This window comes from Argentina silus, assembly GCF_951799395.1.
Source record: "Argentina silus genome assembly, chromosome: 15".
NCBI lineage: Eukaryota > Metazoa > Chordata > Actinopteri > Argentiniformes > Argentinidae > Argentina > Argentina silus.
The window spans coordinates 10,247,536-10,273,056 of NC_139669.1; the positions used below are offsets into that span (position 1 = coordinate 10,247,536).

General features: G+C 46.5%; 1 protein-coding gene across 1 annotated transcript in view; it reads left to right on the plus strand.

Annotated features, from left to right (window-relative positions):
- Positions 1-25,521, plus strand: part of ctnna1 (catenin (cadherin-associated protein), alpha 1) — an 84,948-nt gene that overhangs the window by 55,451 nt on the left and 3,976 nt on the right. Inside the window, exons 10-16 of the mRNA XM_083686666.1 lie at positions 1,444-1,536; positions 2,489-2,645; positions 3,527-3,727; positions 5,177-5,328; positions 9,853-9,963; positions 11,740-11,921; positions 15,109-15,214. Of these exons, the coding sequence (XP_083542792.1) occupies positions 1,444-1,536; positions 2,489-2,645; positions 3,527-3,727; positions 5,177-5,328; positions 9,853-9,963; positions 11,740-11,921; positions 15,109-15,214 (1,002 nt within the window). The remainder of the gene's footprint in view (positions 1-1,443; positions 1,537-2,488; positions 2,646-3,526; positions 3,728-5,176; positions 5,329-9,852; positions 9,964-11,739; positions 11,922-15,108; positions 15,215-25,521) is intronic.

The following is a 25,521-nucleotide window of genomic DNA, read 5'->3' on the forward strand; positions in this document are numbered from 1 at the left end:
AAGACCTGCCCCATCCATCCACCTGTAGAAGACATGAAAGGAGGGAGACTAGGAAAGGAGGTCATGTATTGGGACACACCCTCAGTCAGTCTCTGAATAAACAGATTCCCCACCCCCACCATCTGTGGTCACTATAGAGCTGCTCCCTGTGGACCCTACATGTCTGTTTGCATGCTGGGGAGAGTTTATTGACATCAGTGCTCCAGCAGCACACATGCGTAAGCGCTTGTCATCAGAGCCAGGGTACATATACAGTGTTTTTAATGTTTCATCAGCCTTCTCCAAAGGGAGAGAGGGATGCTTGTTGAAGGGTGGAGGAGGTAAAAAGAGGGGAAGGGAGGAATACTTCAGAGACTCATTCAGTCAGCCACTCCTGCAGCCAGTGGTGCGTTCACGACAAGTGCTCTCGTCTGCGCTCCGTTTAGCTTCACACTTTAACCCCATTCTAGGCTTTTTATCTTTGGGTAGGCACTTTTTAATGCTTTCCTGTGAAGAGGAAACCTTCTGCAAAGGTTAGGAACGCGCCAAGAAACGCAACAGAAACATTTTTCGTGACTTTGAGGGCCATCACAATGTGTCTGCTTCGACTATATAATCATCATATCTTGCATTAATTATATGAGCCCGTTTGGGCACAGCATCTAAATACCCAAGGATATTCTTGCTCTGCATTTTTGCTTACACATCCTGCTCAACAAATGGCAATGTTTAGATTCAGTGATCTAAATTTGGTGACCATGAGTAGATTCATAATGTGTGTGTGTGTGTCCCCCACCTCTGGCAAATGCAAAAATGTTTAGAAATTGCAGTGTTGGGGAAGCTTGATTTGTTGGTCAATACAACAAAATTTACTCTCAAACTATAAATGTTGGCAGCGGGAAACAGCTCTTGCTTAGCTCAGCACTCTTGCTTTCACCGGGCTGCTGGGTTTTTGAGAGTGTCAGGAATATTTGCCTCTCTGGCTCTGGGAGGGTAATGGCGCCGTGGCAGCCCGGTGATTTAATCATCGAGAAGAACCTCTCCCCTGAACTGTCAGCCTCCGCCACCCTATGAATTCTGAGAAATTAACTATTCTTGTAAAAAAAAAAAAAAAGGAAAAAAAAAAGACTGGCTTATTCCTCCAGCAGCCTAGCTTTTGTTTCCCCTCCTCCCTCCTCCCTCCTCCCTCCTCCCTCCCTCCCTCTAGGCCATCATGCCATATCATTTTCATTGGCTTTGTGAATGAATCCATTGCACTGGGGTTTTGTGTTCAGCAGTAGTTAAGAGTGAAGTGGAGGTGCTCGGGTCTGGATAGATAGGGGAACATTTCTGTGTCAGACTACCATAATGTACGTGCCTGAGATGAAGCCAGTGGGTCTTTCTCTCTCAGTGAAACATATGTGTCAGACTCCAATGGTGTGTCAGCGCCTGCCCTGAGCTGTGTTTATGTGTGTTTGTGTATAGGTGGCCAACCTGGCGTGCTCCATCTCCAACAATGAGGAGGGAGTGAAGCTGGTCCGTATGGCTGCCTCCCAGCTGGAGACCCTCTGCCCCCAGGTACCAGCCTCTCTGCCCATCCCCCAGTCTTCTCTCTCCTTCCTCCATCTCTGCCCATCCCCCAGTCCTCCCCTCTCCTCTCTCCCCTTCCCCCCTCTGCCCATCCCTGCCAGTTTCCCCCCCCCCCCCCCCCCCCCTTAAGCCCCAACCCCCCATCCTTGCATTTGAAGCCCACACCTTAACCCCCATCTCCTGCCAACACTCATTCCTACTCCTTCAGACCAGGTCCTGGGTGTACTTGCTTTCGTTACAGCTCAGTACTAGTACACCTGATTTAATAAGTAAAAAGAACTGATGCTTACAGAAGTTGATTCAATGAGCCAGGTGTGTCAGTACCTGGGCAGGTTCCCAGAACCAGGATTGAAGAGCACTGTTCTACAGCCCCCCCCCCCCCCCCCCCCCCCCTCTATGGCCCCTCCAGCACTGCCAACCACCTCCAATCCCTCATCCTTATAGCTCCCTCAGTACATCTCAATAGCCTTCTAGCCCAGCCAATGTTCAGTCCTTCATCCCTATACCCCAACCCTGCCAACCCCACGTTCCTCATCCTTATACTTCTAACCCTGCCAACCCAAAGTCCCTCATCCTTTTAGCCCCCTCAGTACATCTCAATAGCCTTCTAGCCCTGCCAACCCCAGTCCCTCATCCCTGTACCCATAGCCCTGTGCCAACCCACTCCAGTATGCCCAAGCTTCCTCTTTTTAATCTCACCTAATGACTTCCATTCATCCTCAGATTTGATCCCCACAGATGTATTCCCTCACAAAACACCAAGCAGAGCCTTCATTTCATTTCATTCATTCGGTCAAAAGGTTTTCTTCCCCCTAATCACTCGCGGCAATGAATTAGCCTTACACAAAACATGAGGGGTCGTACAATCAACCTATGCTAATGTTGTGGCTGAGGGCTGTGCAGTAATGGGGCTCTAATGGGTGTAATTGGGTGATTGCAGGTGATTAATGCAGCGTTGGCCCTGGCTGCCAAGCCAAACAGCAAGGTGGCACAGGACAACATGGACCTGTTCAAGGAGTCGTGGGAGAAGCAGGTCCGCGTGCTCACTGATGCCGTCGATGACATCACATCCATCGATGACTTCCTCTGCGTGTCCGGTAAGGGGGGCCTCATTTGCATCTCACGCCCATATATGAGGAAAAGGAACTCCTCCTTCCCCTTCGTCTGATTGGCCAAGCAAAGCTGTTTATGTTTTAAGGTGAAAGCGGTGAGCCTTAATTAGAAGACTGCTGGAGCTGTTACTTTGGCACAAATGGATCTAAATGGTGTCTAAAGGCATTGTTAAGAGGAACGGGGGAGCTCTTGCGGGCGGCAGTTTTAGTCTGTCCTGATGAGAGGCATATGTAAGTGAGCTGATGGGGCTCTGCGGGCCAGACAAAAGCACTGAGTCATCAGCAGATCCTGGGCTGAAAATGACACTCTGTCACGTATGTGAAGACGCCCAAAATGGCTTGTCTGGCATTGCCTTAAAGAGTTCTCAATAAGCATTAAGCAGAGTGACTCCTCTCACCTCCAACCAAGGACGGACTGCAGTTTACACAGCGGACATTTGCATTTTACAGGCACCCCCATTAATAAGCCGTCTGAGCAATTGTCTTCAATCCTCTCCCGCCTGCCCTTGTTTCCTATTAGCCGTCTTAAGCCAGGGACAATGCAAACACACCATGAAGGATGAGGATTTCCCGCTTCAACTTACCGCTCCTGCCGTCGCTGCCGCACACACACATCCTTGTTTTAAGTCCTTGAGTGTGTAGGTCACAGAGTAAAAATACCTCCAAATCTTTTATTTCCACAGAGAAAGAGAGAATTAGAGAGTAATGCTTTTCTAGCTGCCCCACATCCTGCGCATGGAGTTGCCATTGTTGCCTCCATCTGCTCTTCTGGTGTTTTACACCCTGGTTGCAGTTGAACACTGTGACAAATGTGTTTCTGAAATGTTGGTTGATTGATTGAATTGGTTGTTTTTTGTGTTCCACAGAGAACCATATCCTGGAGGATGTGAACAAATGTGTGATCGCTCTGCAGGAGAAGGATGTGGATGGACTGGACCGCACTGCTGGGGCGATCCGCGGTCGCGCAGCCAGGGTGGTCCACGTGGTCAGCTGTGAGATGGACAACTACGAACCAGGGGTCTACACCGAGAAGGTCCTGGAGGCCACCAAGCTTCTCACTAACACAGGTACTAAAAAACATCTTGTTTGTTCATTGTATGATTGGAATTGTTACATGAAGAAAACTAAAAATACCTCAGATGGGTCACAACATAAAGATGTTTGCGGGCCGTCTCACATTTTGTTATGCAAAGATTATACAGCTTCTGTATGCTGTTTGGTTCTGGTCATGATTTAAGATGAAGTCATAGACAACAAAGTGTTGTGCCATTTTCTGGGTGTCCTAATATGAACGCTGGGATAGTTAAAAAGGAACAGAAAAAAAGACTGTGACTGCAGATGTTTCCCTTCAACTGCTTTCAAACCTAATTCACGGCTGACAAAATACACTGCTGTTGGGACAGCTTTGTTACCGCAAAGGCTTGGATCATGTTAAATCAGGCACCTAAAACCACCTACAGATTGGTTGGGGGGCTTGTTTTCTGAATCGCAACCTTTCCTGTCCCGTTCTCTGACTTTTCTGCTCCCTCTGCTTTAACACCCCAATGTGTAGAGGCAAAGGCAATAAGTGGACCAACAGCACAAAACATATTCCCAACCATAAAAGCTTTTTGTAATCACCGAGCTCTCCTTCATTAACTATTGAACGGCCAATCTGTTTCTTTTTTCAGGAGTGTGGCCAAACAGTCTCGATTTTTTGAGGCGGCAGAATTAGGAGGAGTCGTACTAGTTCTCTAGGAGGGCTCATTGGTATTAATTGCAAATGCACTGCTTCCTGTGTGTGTGTGTGTGTGCGTGTGCGTGTGGTTTGTGTCAAAGCTCCTTTGATGGCCCATAACCTTGGGAAATGTATCAAATGTGGATTAGAGAGGGGTACTAGGCAGAGGCGGCACTGCTTCAACAAGCTTTCAGCACAGTAGCTCTGGGCACTCATTGGATAGTGTTGATGTGGGTGCATGTGTGGGCGCGTGAGTGTGTGTGTGTGTCTGTATTTGTGTGTAGGCTATTTGTATGTAGGCTATGCCTTCATGTGTGTCTGAGGAAACATACAGGGACCCTAGTAAACAGCCTGTATATGGGTCATACGATCATTGTTAGGTCTCCATTTTCTTCTGTCATCCACCGAGTTGGAGTGGATATAACCCGCTGGGGCTGTCTTGGCCTTATGTTTGTTTAGCTGTCGCTTCATTGCCTATCCGTAGATATGGGCTAAATTCAATAAAATCAGCCATAGCATGTTCTGCAAGTGATTTTAAAATGATATCTATTTCAATTCAATTTGGATTAAAAATCGAATAATCTTTATGGGACTGATAAGACATCTTATGTTCCCAAAGCAAACATATGATGTAGGAACTTATAAATCAATAATGACATCAACATGATATTTTCTCTCTCTTTCTACCTCCTCATCTCTTTCTCTTTTCTACCTCATCTCTCTCTTTTTGTCTCATCTTCCATTTTCTCTCTTTCTCTCTCTCTTTTCTACCTCCTTCTCTCTGTCTCCCTCTATCCAGTCATGCCACGTTTCACAGAGCAGGTGGAGGCTGCAGTGGAGGCCCTGAGCGCCAACCCAACTCTGCCTGTGGACGAGAACGAGTTCATCGATGCGTCCCGCCTGGTCTATGACGGTGTCCGCGACATCCGCAAGGCTGTCCTCATGATCAGGGTGAGTCCACATCACACTATTTATGGGCCTCTAACTCTCCTCCTGCACTGTGGGGCAAGCGCTTTCTCCCCCATGCCACTCTGTAAATCAGCCATGCCCATGTCAGTGGCTTGTGATTTAGCCACATGAGTGTGAAACCAATGTTGTCAAACTTAAATCCCTGTTGTCGTCTTCTCCTCCTCCTGAATCAAACCTAGGGGGAGTGAGTAGCCCTGGCCCTCCTCCTCCTCCTCCTGAATCAAATCCAGGGGGAGTGAGTAGCCCTGGCCCTCCTCCTCCTCCTCCTGAATCAAATCCAGGGGGAGTGAGTAGCCCTGGCCCTCCTCCTCCTCCTCCTGAATCAAATCCAGGGGGAGTGAGTAGCCCTGGCCCTCCTCCTCCTCCTCCTGAATCAAATCCAGGGGGAGTGAGTAGCCCTGGCCCTCCTCCTCCTCCTCCTGAATCAAATCCAGGGGGAGTGAGTAGCCCTGGCCCTCCTCCTCCTCCTCCTGAATCAAATCCAGGGGGAGTGAGTAGCCCTGGCCCTCCTCCTCCTCCTCCTGAATCAAATCCAGGGGGAGTGAGTAGCCCTGGCCCTCCTCCTCCTCCTCCTGAATCAAATCCAGGGGGAGTGAGTAGCCCTGGCCCTGCTCCTCCTCCTACTCCTCCTTCTCCTCCTGGGACTTGGACAGAGTCCAACTTGTCGGGTGTAAATAATGCTTTACTTCCATGTGTGTACCTGCTGTGCATAGCAAGGTTTACCTTTAGCATCGCTTTACCCTTTGATTCAATTAACCACTATCTTCTTGAGAGCCACAAACCCCATGTTTAAAGGATAAGATTTATTAGCCAGGTGCAGTATTGCATTAATTCTGGTTTATATAAACAATTAAGCTGGCATGAAAGAAGTGATCCCTAAAACTGTTTCATCCACTACATTGAATTAGTCTGTTTTTTTGCAGTGTATTCTTAGAAGTCAGCATTAGCTGATGTGCTCCATATGTGCGTGCGTGTATGTGTGTGTTTGTGACCGCAGAAGCTAATGATGATAAACTTGTCTCGGGCAAGTGTCGACCTAATTGACCAGATTTCCTAAACTGTGTAGCATTAGCCGTGGTCGCCTGTGGGTAATGGTCTTTGCCTGAGTAGAACTACAACAGGGGTAGACGATAGCTCGCTAGCATCAGAGCATTACCTAATCTAACTGACAATGAGCAGACAACATACGCGTTCCAGTCGTAAAACAAACATATAGTTCTTAAATGCCCCCTAGTATAAGGTTAAGCACATTCAATAAATAAGTTAAATTGCCAGCCTATGAAGAAATTAGTCGGTAATTTGTTAAAGCCACTTCTCAAGTATAACGCTCCTCAGCACATTGTTTATCCCATCACATACTTCTCAACTCATTGAATTGTGGCTATTAGTGTTGACAACACATTGTGCATAGAGAATAGCTCTCCCAAAACGTAGTGGGGCTCTCATTAATAATGCTGCTGGGAGTTAGACAAACACCAAATGAGATGGGAACCATTATGCAGTATTTGCATTATAATAAGTAATTGATTTAAGATGGGGTTTTAATTAGCATTCTTTAGTTGGAGTGAGAGCCCTAGCACTGTGTTCAATTTCCCCTCTGCCCCATTCCACCCTTGTTATCTAGATTGATTAAGCTGTTAACACTAGACCCGCAGGGCTGGTTGGGCCCTACCTGGTGTGGGTGGGTGTGTGTTGCTTTGCACTGGATTAATGAGAAGCCTACCAGAAGCAGATCAATGCTGATGTTTTGATATTTTACCATATTAAAAAAGGTTCTCACACGGTCCCTGGGTGTATGTTAGGCCGATATCTGATTTGAGAAGTAATCACCTCAGCTTTCCTAGTGATTATGCTGGAGGAAGGACCCTGATCGCTGCTCAAGAGAGCTGGCGTTTAGATGAGTCATTATGTTCTCAGGCCTCTGAAAGTGGTGAGACTAAAGAGACCTTCCTGACCATCATCCCATTGGCGTCCCGACTTGGTCAAAAACCTAAAACTGACCCTAACCTTAACCTGACCACATGTTTTACAATTCAGAAATTCAACATTGGTTTGCTGGTCAGGTGTGTTCCCTTTACCCCTTTTGAATGCTGTTAGTTTGTATTGGTCATGCACACTATAGGTACACACATGACATACAGGTACTAGAGTGAGTCTGTAACTTATTTGACTTGGATTTAGTAAGGTAAAGCAAGGTTCCTACAAGGTTATCTATGAAGTCCAGAAAAAAAGCCGTCCCTGGTGTGGACTGTCCTTCCATTCGTGTGGAAACATTTCCTGTTTCCACACAAATGTGGGCATGTCCAGCTCTCTCAATGCGACAGAACATGAAAGCCTGCAAATCAGGCAAGCTAAAAGCTCAGAGAAACAGCAGCTCCAGAGGGCATGTCTACCCACCACACACACACACACACACACACACACACACACACACACACACCACAAAGTGGGTTACTCCTCAATCGGAACAGACAAGTGTGTGTGGCTGGGGCTACTTAAGATGGACAGTGTCTTTAACCTCTGTAAGTGGAGCGCTTGCAGCCCTTGTCCGGCATCCCCCTTGGTTTGTGACAAGCAGACAGGCCACTCTCCCTCCCAGTGGGACATCATTGGTGGACATGGCTCACAGACATCACAGCCACTGGCCCCAAGTTAGAGAGCATCTACAGGACTGGAGACAAGGAGACATGGGGGAGGGCATGTTACCTTGACTGGTACAGTACTCTGCAGACCAGAGTGGTTTAGTGAGCGTGTAAGTGTACAGATAATACCTACTGCTTCACGTTCAGTGGGTGGATTCAAAATGTCACAGTCCAGGACCCTGTCCATGACTCTTATGGATGGCAGTTAATCCAAACATTTACGGCTGTTTATACAGACTCGGATTAAGCCAAATCACATGTTCAATTTAGGAAGATGACATTTAGTCAGGGTGTCGTTTTAAACCTGTGTCTAGGGAATCGGCCCCATAAAGATACGATTTTTGATATGAATACCTTTCTGATTTACATTTTTTAGATATAGCAGACACCTTTATCCAAATCGACTAACAATACATGTGTTTAAGTAAGTAAATCATCTATCCATCAGTCATCATAAGAAAAACAAATCTATGCTAGGACCAGGGGCCGTTGGCAGTCACAATACTAGAAGAAGGAAGAATTACTTTTTTATTTATTTTTTATTTAGTATTTTTTTTAATTTAATTGCAGTAGAGAAACTGTACAGGGGGGTAGTGGGGATGAAGAGGTCTTTAGGAGGGACAGTTAAGATGTAGCCTGAAGAAATGGGTCTTCAATCTACGCGGAAGATACTGTAGTGACTCTGCAGTCCCGTCAGCAGTGGGAAGCTCGTTCCACCAGCGGGGCGCCAGGACAGTGAAAAGTTGTGACCGAGTAGTGCAACTGCTGCATCCACGTAGTGGTGGCGGTGCCAGGCGGCCAGCCCAGGTGTAAGAGTGGAGTGATGGGACAGGGGTTTGGGGGCTGACCATTGATTGCAAGTAGGGAGGGGCTGTTCACAGACAGACCTCCCATGTCCACAGTGGTTAGGGTTATCCATCTGTAGCGCAGGCAACATTAGCTGATATCCTCGCACCACTGCGCAGCCTTGTCTCTGCTAAAAGAGTTGCCTTTGAGTTGCTATTGTACTGTATTCTACGCTACTCTACTGTGTTTTCCCTGATGAACAAGCGTCTCTGTATTCCGTGGAGTGGTATGGGGTCGTGTAGAGACCTTGAGCTATTCCTAGACACAAGGGATCTAAATCCATTACCTACGGAAGGTGTAGAGACAGTTGGATGAGCACAAGTCACACCACAGGCAGGATAAGGCGCCCTTATCTCCCTGCCGCATCTCCTTCCCTCCCATATCACCACCAAATGCATTTTCTTGTCTGTCAGTTTTGTACTTCCCCTCAAGCATGCCCTGGTAACTTCATGTTGCCGGCGCATACTAATACTGCGGGGAAAGTTGTTTACAGCGTGCTTTGCATTCTGCACAGGGATTGGAGAAGTAGCTGGGTTTATGGATGAATAAAGGTGGTGGTACACTTCTCGAGTCGTTCCTCTCGCTCTTTAAAAGATGCCAGCGACAGATGGGACTCTGATTGAAACGTTTTACTCGAATATTAATATATGTTTCATACTAGCTGGTAGCTACGTTTTCCCTCTCAAAATGCACAGGCAGCACATTACACTTGATTTACAAATTCATTTAGAGTTTACAGTTTCCTATACTGGGGGGGGGGGGGGGGGGGTGCCGCCATAGCTGGCAGGGCCGAGGCATTTGTCATAGATCATAAGCAGGATGGTTATTTAACGGTGCTCAAACAGCTCGCTCACACTAACACCCTTTTTTGCTCTCCTCCTTACCTTTCTCCTCTCCCTCCCCTCTTTTCTCTCCCCCTTCCCTTTCTCCATTCCTTTCCCTCTTTTCACTCCCACCCCTCCATCCATTTCCTTTCCTCTCCCCCCCCCCCCCTTACCTCTCTCCTCTCCTCCTGCAGACCCCAGAGGAGCTGGATGACTCAGAATACGATCCGGAGGACCTTGATGTCCGCAGCAGGACCAGCGTGCAGACGGAGGATGACCCGACTTTCAATGGCCAGAGCGCCAGGGTGAGTTCTCCCCCACCACATCCCCTCGCAGTGACCACGCCTGCCTCACACCAGGCCCCCTCTCCTGACTCCCCACACAGAAACACACACACTGGCCCTCGCTCTGTGAATCTCTGGCTTAACCTACTCTACTGATAGCACTAAACCCCAGTCTAGGACTAAAAACAAAGCACACTTGTATCTGTCTGAAACTGCACACTCAAACAGAGTAGTTTTAAATCTGGGAATCCTCTTGTACGGATGCGGATTAGACACTTGAAGAGCCAATGTAGAGCTTAGCACTCAGAATTAAGCTGTTTAACATTTTGTATTAATAAGCTTGGTTTATAAGCATGGCTTATTGAATGGTACTAATTCAACTTGGAAGTGAATTAGTCATTTTCCATTTTATTGTTTGACACAGCTGACTTTATACTTATATGGCTGATCAGCTGCATCCCTGCTTCTCTTAATATAATCCTCCAACATGTCCATGCATACATGTATGATATTAAACGCCTTTTTAAAAAGATATTGTAAATTCATTTAATGTCATAGGTCCATCTGACAACTATATTTCACCTGCATTTGGCTGGGAAAGAAGAACACTATTAAGTAAGCCTGCCACAGAGCATTAGGACTCAGCAGTGGCGCTTGTCAACAGAACACTCAGGTTAACATGGTCCATAACTCCCCTCCCCGTCTCCTTTTATCCTATCTGTAGCCTTGGCAATGTAAAGGAATACTGTTTTTATGTATGGCCCCTTGTCCAAGTAACCATATCTGAAAGATAGGCTACTGCTCATTACTTCAATAAATGTCACAGATCTATCTGACCCCTGTATTCCACCTGCATTTGGCTGTGAAACAATTACGTCAGCCTGCCACAGGGCATTTGGATTCAGTAATTCAACCCTTGTCAAAAGAACACTTGTGAAGAGAATGGGCCCTTTTCCAAAATACCATATCTGTAAGAATTTGATAAGCTAGATTCCTTATTATCCCGTTATACCAAGAACATTCCATTCCTGCTACTCCATTAGATTTTCCACCCAAAGCATGCACACTATCTATGGCCCCTTTAGTCAAAAAGCATGTTAGAAAGGCTGCCCTTTAGCCATTTGTTTTTACCAGGATAAATAAAGTCCAGTGATAAATAGTTGGCACAGGATATTAAGTTCTACTGCCCCTTCTATTGATCTTTTATAATGTGCAGAGGTGGGTGAGTGAAATAAATGTGTATTTGCTTCACACGGTTGGACCGACCTGGCTGCTGCATCATGTAATGTGTTGCCCAGCACTGTTGAAGGGATTGTGAACCCAGCCTTTGCATGTAGGAAATGACACCCCTAATGAATCCACAGCTTCCACTTCCCACTTACTGTCCAATCAGTGAGAATGTTGCACTCCACAGGGGTTTCTGCTGCTCACAGTCGTCTGTGCCTATGCTGCAGCTCTGAGAGCTCTTTCCTCTAGTTAGAGTGCCTTTAAATGGCCAGGAAGGGAAAAGCAATAGCCACACCACTCTGTACAACATAATCACTTCCATAGATTATCAAAATCTAACAAGGTATTGGAGCTGAAAATGGCACCGCAGCGGTGTACTTACCGCTCATGTCCTCCCGCGTTCCTCTGTCTGCTGTCATAGCGCAGTTTCCTTCAGGAGCAGATGCTAGATAAAAATACCAAGGAGTCCTGAAATGACCCAACAGCGGTGTAACTTCTGTACTTATCTTCCATGTACTTCCCCCCTCCCCCCCCCCCCCCCTCCTCCCTCATCCTCCTCCTCTACAACAGGCTATCATGGCCCAGCTTCCCCAGGAGCAGAGGGCGAAGATTGCTGAGCAGGTGGCCAGCTTCCAGGAGGAGAAGAGCAAGCTGGACGCCGAGGTGTCCAAGTGGGACGACAGCGGCAATGACATCATCGTGCTGGCCAAGCAGATGTGCATGATCATGATGGAGATGACAGACTTCACCAGGTGAGCTCAGATGCACAGCGTGATTGATTCACAAGCTGACAGTCTGTGTGTGGGGCCCGAGAAGATTAATGTTGAATTTGCCTCCAGGCAAGTCAATCTAATTGACTTAGGTTTCCTTCTTAGCTATCGGGGTTAATGGTCTTGCGTGCCTGCTCTGTGCGTGTGTGTGGTGCGCGTCGCTAAGCTAATTTATTCACCTCACCGATCTGCATGTATGTTGTCTGCTCCCATTGGTATTCCCTAGTGGTGTAAGAGCAGTTAAATGCCTCCTAACAGTGTGTGTAGCCCAGCCTGCATCAAACACAATGGCCGAATAAGCCCGTTTTGTTTCCCAACATTTGCCCACGTCGGCAATATTTTATTCACCCAGTTGAACACTAGTATTCATGCATCAATACCCTTTATCCTCCTCAAGCAGCACTGGAGGTGGGATTTGTCTTGGGTGTTTTTTTGTTCTGTTTCTGTCGACCCATAAGCAGTATGTCATCTCTTCCCCCTCTCGTATCTTAGTGGAGATTTGTGTGTATAAATGTTAAATGGACAGGCTCTCTGAGCAGAGCTGCTACAGGGGTGACCGCCTTCACACCCTTGCTCCCATGTGCATAAAGCATCTCCCATTTAGAATGTCAATTTATTCTCTCTCTCTCTCCCTCCCTCCCTCCCTCTCTCTCTCTCTCTCTCTCTCTGTCATATCCCCTGTGTGTTTGTTCCTCCCTCCCCCTCCTCCCTCTCTCTCTGTTATCTGGACAGAGGATGTGAGTATTCAGGTGTGTGAAGTGGCCACGCCTTCTCCACTGCAGAGCACTGGCACTATTAAAGACTGTTAAAGAGTTATTAGCAGAGGGAAAGGTTCAACCCCCGTTTCTTTTTTTGGCTGCCAACCAAAAACTGTCCCGTTTTAAATGTGACAGAAATTAAGCTCGTTGATACTTCACCTGAGATTCCCACCATCTGTGTGTGTGTGTGTGTGGAGATGAATACATGTGAATTGTCTGTCCCTCTGTTGTGGTCTAGTTTACCTGTGTGTGTGTGTGTGTGTGTGCGCCTATGCCTTTCAAGAGAATTACTCAGAAGATATTTTCTAGCTCTGACTCATACAGGGTAATGACGGTACAATGCTGTCTTTCAGTCTTCATCTCTTTAAATAAACGTAATATCCTCTAGGCTGCTTTCCCTATCCAGGTAGAGCATTAGAGAGCCTTACTGGGGTTCAGAGTGCTGAGGCAGCCAATGATCCAACTTTGAACGTCTGCTGAATCCTGCAAGTTCTGATTTGATCCATTTTCCCCTGAAGGATCAAGAGAAAATAATTGCAAAGCAGCTTTCCCCTAGACCTATTGTGCTGCATATTAATGTCATGCAAATACATGCAAATGATGCTGGCTCAAATCTCAAATCCTGCACCGTAAAATAGACACGCATGTATTTTGATTAAAAGACCTATCAGCTGTATGTATATGTTTTAAGGGCTTCTTGAAGACTGCGATGACATTTGACAATCAAGGCCCTAGCTGTTTCTTTGTAGTCTTTACAATGTATTGGAGACCCAAGGAATTCAGATTCCATCCTTTCATATGAACAAAAAACAGCAATCCTTTCTTATAGCATTTTAAAGCTGCATTTTAAATGAAGGGAAATTCAAGTTAAAATTAATCTTTACTCATAAATATGTACATTTTCCAGATTAAGGACGCCTTGGTGAGTGTGTGAGAGAGAGAGAGAGAGTGATGGCTTCTGCTCTGTCACTTGCAGTGGCAGTACAGGGAAGGTCTCTGTGCAGCTAACTCAGCCCACGCCCAGATGACTGCCCTTCAACCCTGAGTGGGCACACACTGCCATCAAGGTTAATGCAGTAAGAGGAAATTGATCTGAGCCTTTTCCCTGACTTATCCTCTGCAGCCAGGCCTGTCGCCACCCACTCTGCATATGTCTGTGGCTCTTATGAATAAGGCATGTGTGGCCTGGATGCATGTGACATATTTGGGAGCCACCTGTCTGTGCGTGTCGTGTTTGCCCGATTTGGTGCTCTCCCATCTGGAGCCCCCTGGTCGTCACCAGCCCTTGACAGTCCCCCGGTCCTTGGTCCCCGCATTCTGCTATGATAATCTGAGGAACCATCGCGTCAGTCTTTTGTAGTGAAAGAAGGCTGCCACATTGTTGGTATCATTTATTGTATTTCCTCCCATTACCATCACGTTGTAGTCGTCTGTCAGGGTCTCACCGTCCCCGGAGTGCATGCAATCTGTGGCGAGATTCATGGCCACATCCATGAGGACCCTGGCTGCTCCACACCACGGTAACCCAGGGAGACAGAATAAAGAGAGAGGGAGGAGGAGAGGAAGGGAGAGAGGAGAACACAAAAATTCCATCTGTTGTGGGTTGGATGGTTCATTTTTTTGCCTGGAGAGAGCAGCTTTGAATCCAGGTTGCGCCACTTGCCAACTGTGCCCCGGAGTCCCTTGTGGGGACACAAAACTGGCAAATAGCTGGCGAGCTTAGATGAGGGGGTTGGGTCAGGGCTGGGTCGGGCTGGGAGGAGCGGTTGTTGGGTCGGGTTAGAAGCGTGGAGGCACAGGGGTAGGACAGTATAGGCCAGAGCTATTAACCGAGCTGGACTGGCACTGCCCTTCTCCCTCCATCCCATCCCTCCCGTCACCCCTCCATCTCGGAAGCGGAGCAGACAGCAGAGGAGTGGGTGGTATCTGTTGTGTTCCAGGACCATCTGGATCAGCCCAGTCAGTACACATGTAGCCATAACTCCTTCCCATCCCAGCCTTTTAATAAAGCCTGCCCAGCCGGCAGGGGTTCTGGAGGGGTAAATGGGCTAACACTCAGTTAGTGCAGGGGGATTGGGGTCTTTTCTACTGGGCGGGGGGGAGCCGTCACTGTTGTGATGGCCTCCAATTTGAAGGCTGTGCCCATGAGTTTAAGAGGATCTAAAATACACACAACCTCTGTTGATCACATCAGTATTGTGTGTGTGTGTGTGTGTGTGTGTGTGTTTGCGTGCGTCGTGGGACCTATACCAGCATAACAAATATTTCTATCCATTCCCATGTTGGTCTGAAAAAAAACATCCCTCAAAACCATACAGCGGCTACATGAGTGGAATGTTGTTGTTGAATATTGAATGAGGTTTGGAGTGTATCAGAGGCAGTGAGTGATGTTGCCGGTTGTCTGTTCCCAGGGGAAAGGGACCGCTGAAGAACACGTCTGATGTCATCAGCGCTGCCAAGAAGATTGCCGAGGCCGGATCAAGAATGGATAAGCTGGGGCGCACGATCGCCGACCAAGTAAGTCTGAGATGGATCCCTCTTCCCCCACCCCCTCTATCTCCCACCCCCTGTCTCTCCGTCGCCCTGTCTCTTCATCCCCCACCCCGTGTCTCCGTCCCCCTCTATCACCGTCCCTGTCTCTTCATCCCCCTAGCCACCTACCCCAGACACAATGTGTGCTCTAACATGTATGAAAATACATATTTAATTATTCATCGCCTCATATTTCATACAGACTCTAATACTGGTACTGTAAAGCTCCCTTGGGAAATACAGTACATGATTTACCCTCCGACCTACAGTATTCATAGCCCAGCTTTTTTTTTTTTCGCCCCCCAAAAAAGAAAAATCTCTGCTATTGCTTTTGCAATGTGACTATGTTTAGTTAAGTCATTAGTAATCTCATGGAGAACACAGTGTTTGTCAGATTGAGGTTGACGTGGTCTTCCCCAGTGTAGGTATAGCTTGCATGTTTGGTTGTGGATCAAGCAGCTGGCGGTTGTGTTCTAATGGTACTCAGGAACCTACGGGAAGCACAGGCTTTAAAGAGAATTTACATGTTTTGATGTAGTTGTCAATAGTTCTCTCAACATGGTGGTATAGTCAGTTTTCACACACACACACACACTCACACACACACTTTGTTTGTTGTTTTCTACCATTCATTGATGATGAAATGTCCCAGCATTTCAGTCTGCATTGTATGTGGTATTATGATTCTCAAGAGAACATTTTCTTTTGTTGTTACAGAGACACACAAAGCACTGCTTAATAATTGATGTTTGGATTATGTCATTTTGTTTCTGTTTCCCTACCAATTGTTATGTAAAGCTGAGGGAATATGTTTCAACCTTGTTAAAAACCTTGTAACCTTCTTAAAATTGACGCGCACGCACACACCCACGTCAACCGCCACAAACATACACACACACATTGGCTACACATACGCAAAAAATAAATGTTTTGTTATGGTTCTCACCTTCATATACCTTCATATTCCCTCCTCAGGTCTCTTAAGTACCTTTATCCTACTTGCTGCATGACCATGACTTGTAATTAGGCAGAATGAAAACATCTGCAGTGGGCTTTCAGAGGAGATCTCTCCCTCATCATCTGCAGTGGGCTTTCAGAGGAGATCTCTCCCTCATCATCTGCAGTGGGCTTTCAGAGGAGATCTCTCCCTCATCATCTGGCATAATGAGCTGCCGACCTCATACTGACTCATACTTTTGATATTTTATTCAAACTGCCCTTTGATCTTCCATGTAGCACAGCCATGGCTATCACTAAGTAATGGCCTCACCTGCACTGACCTGATTCCATCTGAATAGTGAACAAGCAGCGATAAATTGCATGCCTTTTGCCCAACCACGTGTCTTTTTTGAAGCTGCTCATTCAATTTAATGAATACAATGATATCCCCTAAAGAAAACAGATGGGCAACTTCAGGTGTGCGCGCGTGCATGCTTTTGACAGTGGACGTGTGGATATAGGTGTGTTTTAGATGACTGTGTATTGTCCAAGACTATTGTGTGTGTGTGTGTGTGTGTGTGTACACATACACTATTATGGGATTGTGGGGGTTTGAAGCACTCAAAGTATGAATAAATGAAGAGGTTTGGCTTTGGGTAGAGAGGGGTGTGCCAGGACTGGGGCCCCTTCAGCCTCAGAGCTCTGTCCAGCTGTCCCTCTTAGCCTGCTCCAGCCCCCGCTCCCAGACCAGTCCAGAGCCCAACCAGGCCAGACTCACACTCACCCACAGCACATTAACCAGGGCTGAGAGAGAGAGAGAGAGGTGGGGAGGAGAGGAGAGGAGAGGAGGAGTGTGGAGAGGAAAGCCTCTCCTGAGAGCTGAATCCATTAACAGTGATTCGCCTTTAATTAGCAGCGTAATTACCAGGTGGCAGGCTTTTTTAAATTTATTTACCCGTGCAGTTTATATTTAGACCTCATCTTTAGGAGACGCCAGAGGCCGGCTCTAGAAAACAAACAACGAGTCAGGATGGTCTGCGGAAGCCTCATTCTCACAGACATAACAGTAAAATGCCTGAAAATTGCAACATTATGTATGACTTCCTAGCGGGGACACTTCTCTTGTTGTTATCATAGGCTGTGTCCTGTATACCATTACTAAGTCTTCCACAGGTAAAAGATTTACCGGTATGCCTTACCCCAGGTCAGTTTACACAGTTAGGGAAAATTACAGGGACATGCCTCTGTGTAAACGGGGCTATAGAGTCACAGTCCGGTGATTTACCATCGACACGCGCGCGCACACACGCAGGGAGAAACGGCAATACCGGGACTCCTCATTAACGCTGACATATTAATCACTATGCTCACTATGTGAGTGGGCTGGCTCTGCTACTGGCCTGGAGGGTAAGTGCGGGTTAGGTCTTCATTGAAAAAAACCGCACAGATGGTCCCTGACTGATTGTACAGATCCTCTCCCAACAACACACACACGGCGTTGAGGTGGTCAGGGGTGCAGGTGGAGGGAGATCGGTGTTTAGGGGTTTGAAAGGAATCAGTTAAATGCGTGTAATAGAGCCTTATTAAAGTTTAAAGGAATGTGTAGTGCAGGGATGAGCTGCAGGATTTAGGTCAGTGCTGTTGCCGTACAAAGGTCTGCACTGCAGTTTATTAAGAATTTATGACCCTCCTCTGCAGGGCACCTTATGAGAATTCCATCTGAGTGTGGTGGTAAACAAATAATGCTATGTAATTGAGATTTATAATGTAAATGTGTGACCCACCATGTGGCCAATAAATTCCCACCGCCTGCCTGCCTACACACACGCGCGTGTACGTACACGCGCACACACACACAGGCGTGTACAAACACACACACACACACACACATAAAATAAGGCTTGCATATTTAGACAATGGGGCATGTGGTGTCTGTTTGCCGGCACCCACGCTTTATCCTCATGATGTATACCGACATACATAGTGTACTTTTCCAATTTGCATTCAATCAGCGGAGATTTATGGGGATCCATGGGCTCTGGTGCTAGTCGCTGTCTAATCCCAGCTCTGGCCCCGGATGCTTTACAGCAGACAGGGCTGTAAATTTCCTACTGCAGTGGAGAATCAAAATCACGGGCAGAACACACATTCTCAGCTCAGCAGTTCAAGGGTCAGCTCCCAGCCAGCCCCTCCCACCGACAACAACCCGCCTCTGTGGGCGGTGGTAGGGGTTATTTATCCACTGCCTCTTCTTTATTGTTTGTAAGAGGTTATGCTAATTTCCTAGCAAAAATGTTTTCATTTTTCAGTTTTTAAGCAGGTCAGTGGGAGGTGGATTTGGCAGAGGTCTGGCTGTAGCCCTGGCGCCCTGCCCAGAGCCAGAGAGACGATAGGTTTCGTATCACCAGGGGGAAATATAATTCAGACCGAATAAGACTGTATGATGGTTATCCATGGTGCATTGCATTTTCGTAATGTTGAATATGTTGCTCTGGAACCTAAATGTTTGATATACCGGACAGCAGTTGGTGAAAGATTACAAATTTGACAAGCTGAGCTAAGAAAAGGAAATGCACTTCGCATCTGGGAAACATGTTGTATTGCAACATTTCCATGGTGCAGTGTGTTCCAAGTGTGCCTCCTCTAAAAACAGTTGGTCAACACCTGGGGAGGCTGGTGGAGGTAGAAATCTGAGGACAGGCTCATTGTAATGCATGGAATTCGCTATCAAACCTTACTCCATTCCATTGCCTCCACCAGCCTCCCCTGGTCAACACGGACACTGAGCACTATTGAGCCTCCTCTGCATGCCTTTCTGAGGTACGCACTAAGTGGACTAAGTAGACTATTTTCAGCTGCTGAGTTGTGGGTATATATCGCACAAGCCAGGTACCAAAGTCAAACTTGCTCCAAAGTTATAGATGATAATTTGCACAATTACGATCTGACATTGTTCAGTGAAGTTGTCCATGTTTCCAAGTACAGTACTTGAGAGTGAAACACCAGAGCGACAGTTTATAACTGGGGAAAAACTGAGTTGATGTTGTTCATGGTCTCTCGTTACCTCTAAGCAAGTCTTGTGGGCCTCTACCAGCCGGTCTGGCGTCATGCTCCGAAATTCACTGTCTGTCCGTTTCACTGTCACATTAACGTCCCCCAGTGTCAGTATGGTTTAATTAAGCCCACGCAAATCTGGAGCATCATTTTAGCAATCGGATGGGACAGAGGAGAGCCAGCTATCATCAGTCTGTTTCAAATAGGACTTGATTGATCATCATGGGCCGTGATGGCTTTATATTTAGCCAGCCTTTAGAAACATGAGCAGTGGGAGACGGATTGAAATCTAATATAAAACACATTAACCATACACAGACAGCACCACCATGGCCGTGAAGTTCATTTAGAAGTTTTTACATTAGGGAAACTCCCGTGATGAAGCTTTCATTGTGTTCTAAAACCACTTTGAATCTAACCAGGCGCTTTTTTAACCGTTATCTCAGAGAGTCTCTGGTGCTTTTCCATTCTCAACGCACAGCCTGAACACTGCATGTACAGTAGATTACAACCCACGATGGACCACTTCCCCAGCCTCTGTTTCTGGCTCAAAGAAATAGCATCGGCCCACCCCGGCGCATTGTTATCGGTATCTGCCTAAACTTTGCCATGCATCTCAGTCATGCTGCTCTTCCCTGCAGCACTGAACGCACCGTAACCCCCGCCCCCCCAAAAGCGGTTCAGAGGTGTGATGACAGATAAAGCTGCCTGGCAGTTTGTGTGTCCAGGAGCTCTTCTCTTAGGTCATGCACAGTTCATCATCCTCTCCCTCCTCCCATTCACACAAACACACACACACAGTGCTGCCTGACATTGTGTCCCTAGCAGATGTGTTTAATGTCAGAGCAGTAAAGTCACAGGGTGAAACTGGCAGAAACCCCCAGCTTTGGGGGTTTGTGTTTTCTCTCTCTTATCAAAATCTAGCCACAGGCCCACTGGAAGTTATCCAGATGGGCAGAATTAAGATGGTTGGGGCAGTTATACGAGCATATCTTTTTAATGATGCTCGCCGAACAGGCTGTGGCGTTAGTAACCTAAGATATGGGATGATTCACGTGGCCAAGGCATAATCCTACCAGTCTCTTACGGCCAATGAGCGTAGTAGTTGAAAGACGTTTTCCCTTTTTCATAAATTTTCCCATCCAACAGTAGTTATGTGGACACATTAATAATTGGGTATTTCAAGGGTTGAGACAAGTGTTGTTGCCATCGCTATTGTTGTTAACAACTCTGTTGTACCCCATGTAGCGAGGCTGGAGTCTGGGACATGAGATGTCTTTGTCATGGTCTAATTAGGGTATTATATCCATGCGCAGTAATAGAGCAGTACGTTTTGGATCCCTCCGATGATTCTAGATTTCAGACCTAGCCTGCGTTACAAAAGGCAGTGGGTGCTGCATCCCATACATCAGCAACTAATCTGTGCTTTACACACACACAGGCACACAGGCACTCTCAGTTCCCCGTGAGATCTGAGGATAGCAAGAGTATCAATTTTCTTTCTTGACAAGTACTGGCTGAAACAAAACAAAAGAATACAGTACATTGGCCCAGCGGTCCAGGCCTTCCCAGCACTCCCAGGCAGTCTCCAGGCTGCAGTGCATTAGAATGCTGCCGTGTCAGTAGATATTGGAAATTGGCGTTTCCTCTTGGCGATGTGTCGTGAAAGGTCAGGGTTGGTAGCAGCATTGTGGCTCCCACTCTTTCTCTCTCTCTTGCTCTCTGCTGTTTCAAATGAGATTCAGAACAGCAACATGGCATTTCTCTCTCTCTTGCTCTCTGCTGTTTCAAATGAGATTCAGAACAGCAACATGGCGTTTCCAATGACGTGGTGGCCTGACCTTCGTGATGGTTCTTATTACATGGACGTTTCCAATACCCTGAAATTCTCCCTTTGTTAAACATCCGCTTCTTTCGTGTGACTCGTTTCCTGCCTTTTCTCATTTGCTATGGGTCCTACATTGTATGGATCATTTTATCTGTCTTTTCCTTCATTTTTCCTTGTGTGGGAGTTGTTTTCTAGTTGACGGAAAATAGTACTAAGCCTTCTGTGCTTATTTGTAGTGTGGTCCATAGTTCCAGCTAGCTAGAGAAGTCAGTGATGAAGATCCACCCACACACTTGCAGTCGTTCAACATTTGAACCTCATGAATATGGAAATTATTTAAGTCATGTCGTGTATTCACTAAAGAGACTTAATTAATTGAACTGTCTAGCTGGCCGTCTTCTCTGAGACTGACTTTGAAGCGAATGCTTTCAAAAACCCACCTAATGTCAGCATTAATGAGACAACGCCTCCATCAGTGTTGGTGATATTTCACCCCCTGCTGCTGTGGAGTGAAGTTCTTCACTTTTTTATCAGTCTGACATGGCGTGATCCTCTAGTGGTGGTGATAAAGCCCCCCCCCTCACCCGGTTACCATCTCTTAGCTGCAGCTGACCAAGCAAGGTGAACTCAGATCCCCACTTAATTACCAGCCAGCCAGCCAGAGAGCAGAGCTATCAGGCTAAATCATCAGGTGCGAGGGACACTTCACAACGCAGCTCAGACAGAAGTGCTAACTCGCAGGGAAGGAGACAGACTGAGGATGGACTCTAATGATGGAAGTCTCCATTAGAACAACCAGGGTCAGTTGCTGCTGGGAAAATCCAAAAAGCGATGTGCTAAATTTTCGCCCAGGAGATTGCATGATCTCACTCTGTCTTATCTTTATTATTTATTTGACATGAGGGCTAGATTGTAGTTATAGGTTAGCGTGACCTGTATCTGTATTTGAGGGTGGATTAAGTTGAAGTTGAATAACGGCATTAAAGATCCCCTCCAGTTAAAATGGAACATTTAAAGCTGAAAATCCATGTTCTAAGTACATCTATATATAACCATTTTGGTCAGAAATAAGACATTTTGTTAAGCAAATACTTATTTAGAACCATGTCTTTTTGATGACGTGCTTACTTCCTGCACAGTTAATTCCTATGAAGACAACCAGATGATTCTGTGAAAGGCATTAATCAAAGGAACTATATGTTAACTGTACATTGTTGCTTTTTCAATAGGGTAACAGGACATCTTTTGATTAGGAAACAGCGATATAACTTGTATACAAATACAGGCGTCCAATAAAGCTTGGTAACAAGTGCAAACAAGCACAAAATTATGCGAGGCAATAATGACAGTGAATAGGCGTGTAAATACATACCAGATGCAAGTTATTTGTTAATCATATTGGACACTACTGTACCCCCAGGCTATGCGCCTTTACGCGACGGCATCATCAGTGTTTGTTCATCCACGCTCATCCTCCCCCTGGTCCTTCTGCTCCAATACTTTAACAACAAATTATGTTTGGGTCGGTTCGAATTTCTGAGAATTAATACGAGCCGGGTCGGTTTTGGGTTGAATTGTTCATGAGCATTGTATGAACAGTTGTGTTTATGAAGTTTAGAAAGGGGGTCTTTAAGGACATTATCTCAAGCCAAAATGAATTGGATTGTCTCCAAATGTATGTTGATAGCATGCTTTACATGAGAGTAGTAGTCTCAGTAACCTTTGACGAGCGCTGCGGCTAACCGGACAGATTCTATTCGCTATTGGGGGTGATTCAAACGTGTTTGATACCATTCCTCATTCCATTCCATGCATTACACTGAGCCCGTCCTCCGATTTCTACCTCCACCAGCCTCCACTGCAGTATGAGAGGGAGTCTCGTTGTCTGCGCAGCTCATGTATTCACATGTCCGTGTGTGGGAGCAGAGCAGGCTTGCAGTGTTTCCTGTGAGTGTTGGGTGAAGCCAGCAGCTGAGCTGAGCACGAGCACAAGTGATGCTTTCACAGTGCCCTGATCTCAGCCGTCTGAGTCCCTCCCTCAGGCCTCATTAACATGCCTGCTGCATCCAGCCTCAGCCCTGCTCTGTGCTACTGCACACTCACCATCGCTCCCTCCCTCCCCTCCACTTTCCCTCCCCTCCACTTTCCCTCCCTCCCCTCCACCCTCCGTCAGCCCAAAACCTCTCCTCTCCTCCTCTCCTCTCCTCTCCTCCTCCCCTCTCCTCTCCTCTCCTCCTCCCCTCTTCTCTCCTCTCCTCCTCCCCTCTCCTCTACTCCCCTCTGGTCTATATCCTCTTCTTCACCACTCCTCACCAGTCTTCTCCTCTCGTCAACTCCTCCCTATTTCTCTTTTCTCATCTTCTCCTTTCTCCTTTCCTCCCTTGCAGTCTCATCTCCTCTTTCTCGGCTCTTCTCTTCTCCTCTCCTCTTCTTTTACTGCAGCCTGTTAAGTAGCAGGAGAGGCAGGCTGGGGTTGATATGATCTAGTGGATTTTATTAATTACCTCTGGCAAAATGGTGAGTTATAATACAGAACTATGTAAGGGCACAGTGAGCTGGTCTGTGTTTGAATGTGTGAGTGTGTGTGTGAGAGAGAGAGAGAGAGAGAGAGATGTTTGGGCCAAAGTGAGAATCTGTGTAGTAGTAGCACCACCATCTCCCCTGCCCTACATGTTTGCTGTGTATGATTGAGCACAGTGGGGTAGGGGTGTGTGTGCACGCACCATGTTCGATGGAGCGCTCCAGCCATCCCACCAGGGAACACTGATGCGCTCAGCAGGATTAGCAGCATCATAACTCCCGACCTGCTTCAAGTCTCCAAAAATCACAACCCCAAAAAAATGCCCTTCCGCTCCTCCTCAGCCAAGGGGAAACGTATACGGTATCTACCTCGTCTAAACAGGGGACATACATTGAGGGACAAAATAGTGATTTGCAGCCACTCTTCAAAAGGAAGATGATTTGTTTTTCTAAAAGTCAATGATTGTTTGGGGGGGGGGGGGGCACTATTAGGAACACTATACTAATACTGGGTAGGGCCTCCCTTTGCTCTCAAAACAGCCTCAATTCTTCGTGGCATTGATTCCACAAGATGATGGAAACATTCCTTTAATATTCTGGTCCATGATGACATGATTGCATCACGCTATTCCTGCAGATTTTTCAGGTGCACTTTCAAGCTGTGAATCTCCCATTCTACCACATCCCAAAGGTGTTCTATTGGATTCAGATCCGGTGACTGGGAAGGCCACTGAAGGACACTGAACTCATTGTCATGTTCATGAAACCAGTTTGAGACGACTTTTGCTTTGAGACATGGTGCATTATCATGCTGGAAGTAGCCATTAGAAGATGGGTAAATTGTGGCCATGAAGGGATGCATACGGTCAGCAACAATACTCAAATAGGCTGTGGCATTCAAGCGATGATTGATTGGTATTAACGGGCCCAAAGTGTGCCAAGAAAACATTCCCCACACCATTACACCACCTCCACCATGAGAAGGTATACAGGTGTTCCTAATAAAGTCCTCAGTGAGTGTAATTGCCATACAGGCAGTGGGGGGGGGCTTGTTTAGCAAACTAGGAGAGTGGTAGTGCAAGTGGTGCTTCTAATTACGCGAGATGAAGAAACTGAAAGATTGCATGTGCTGTACTGTATGTTTAGACTTATTTGCATAGCGCTTCCCTTTCAAGTGTGTTCTACCAAATAATTAAACTTTTGGGATGCAGTGTGATATATTTCTGATAGATGTTGCAAGTGTGGATTCATCTGTTGTCCATGCCCAGCTGCTCCTGACCTCTGGGGGTGGGGGGTGGGGCGTGGGGGGTGGGGTGTGCTGGTACACTTCGTTAAAAATGAGGAGAAATGGAGAGATGCAGCCTACTTTCTACTTAACATTGCATATGCTGTCTTAAAATTGTTTGTGCCCGGCATTATGAATAAAATCATATTCACAGCATGCTGTCTCCTCAGAATAAATTATGTATGTGGAATCCTCAGTGTTTTTCCCGGCCCTGAGCAGTTTATGTGCGCCTTTACACTTGCTTATTGTTTAAAATGGTGGAAATGGAAGATTTTCCTATGTTTTATCAGAACAACCCCCCGCTAACAGAGAACAAGCATAGTAGGGTAGCTGGCTTTGTTAGATTAGGGTTTACTGAAAAGCACGTTGTGTTCCCTGCATGAATTCTGAATAGGCCTGGTATTTTTTTTCTTTTTTCTTTTCTTTTTTTTTTTTTACTCTGAATAAGTGCTTTATGTGGGAGCTATTAGAAATGCAAAAGTAATTGATTGACAGTGGTGGCTGTTGACATTCACATTTGCATTTTGTGTGACTCCTCTGGTGCTTCACTCTGTGAATGAGTTACCAATCTGTAGCACTGTGGGTGTTCGTTAATCACGTTCTCTCTTACCTGGGACTGGTTTTGACTCATCAAGACGAGGGAGGATGGTGTGACACGGAAATGAG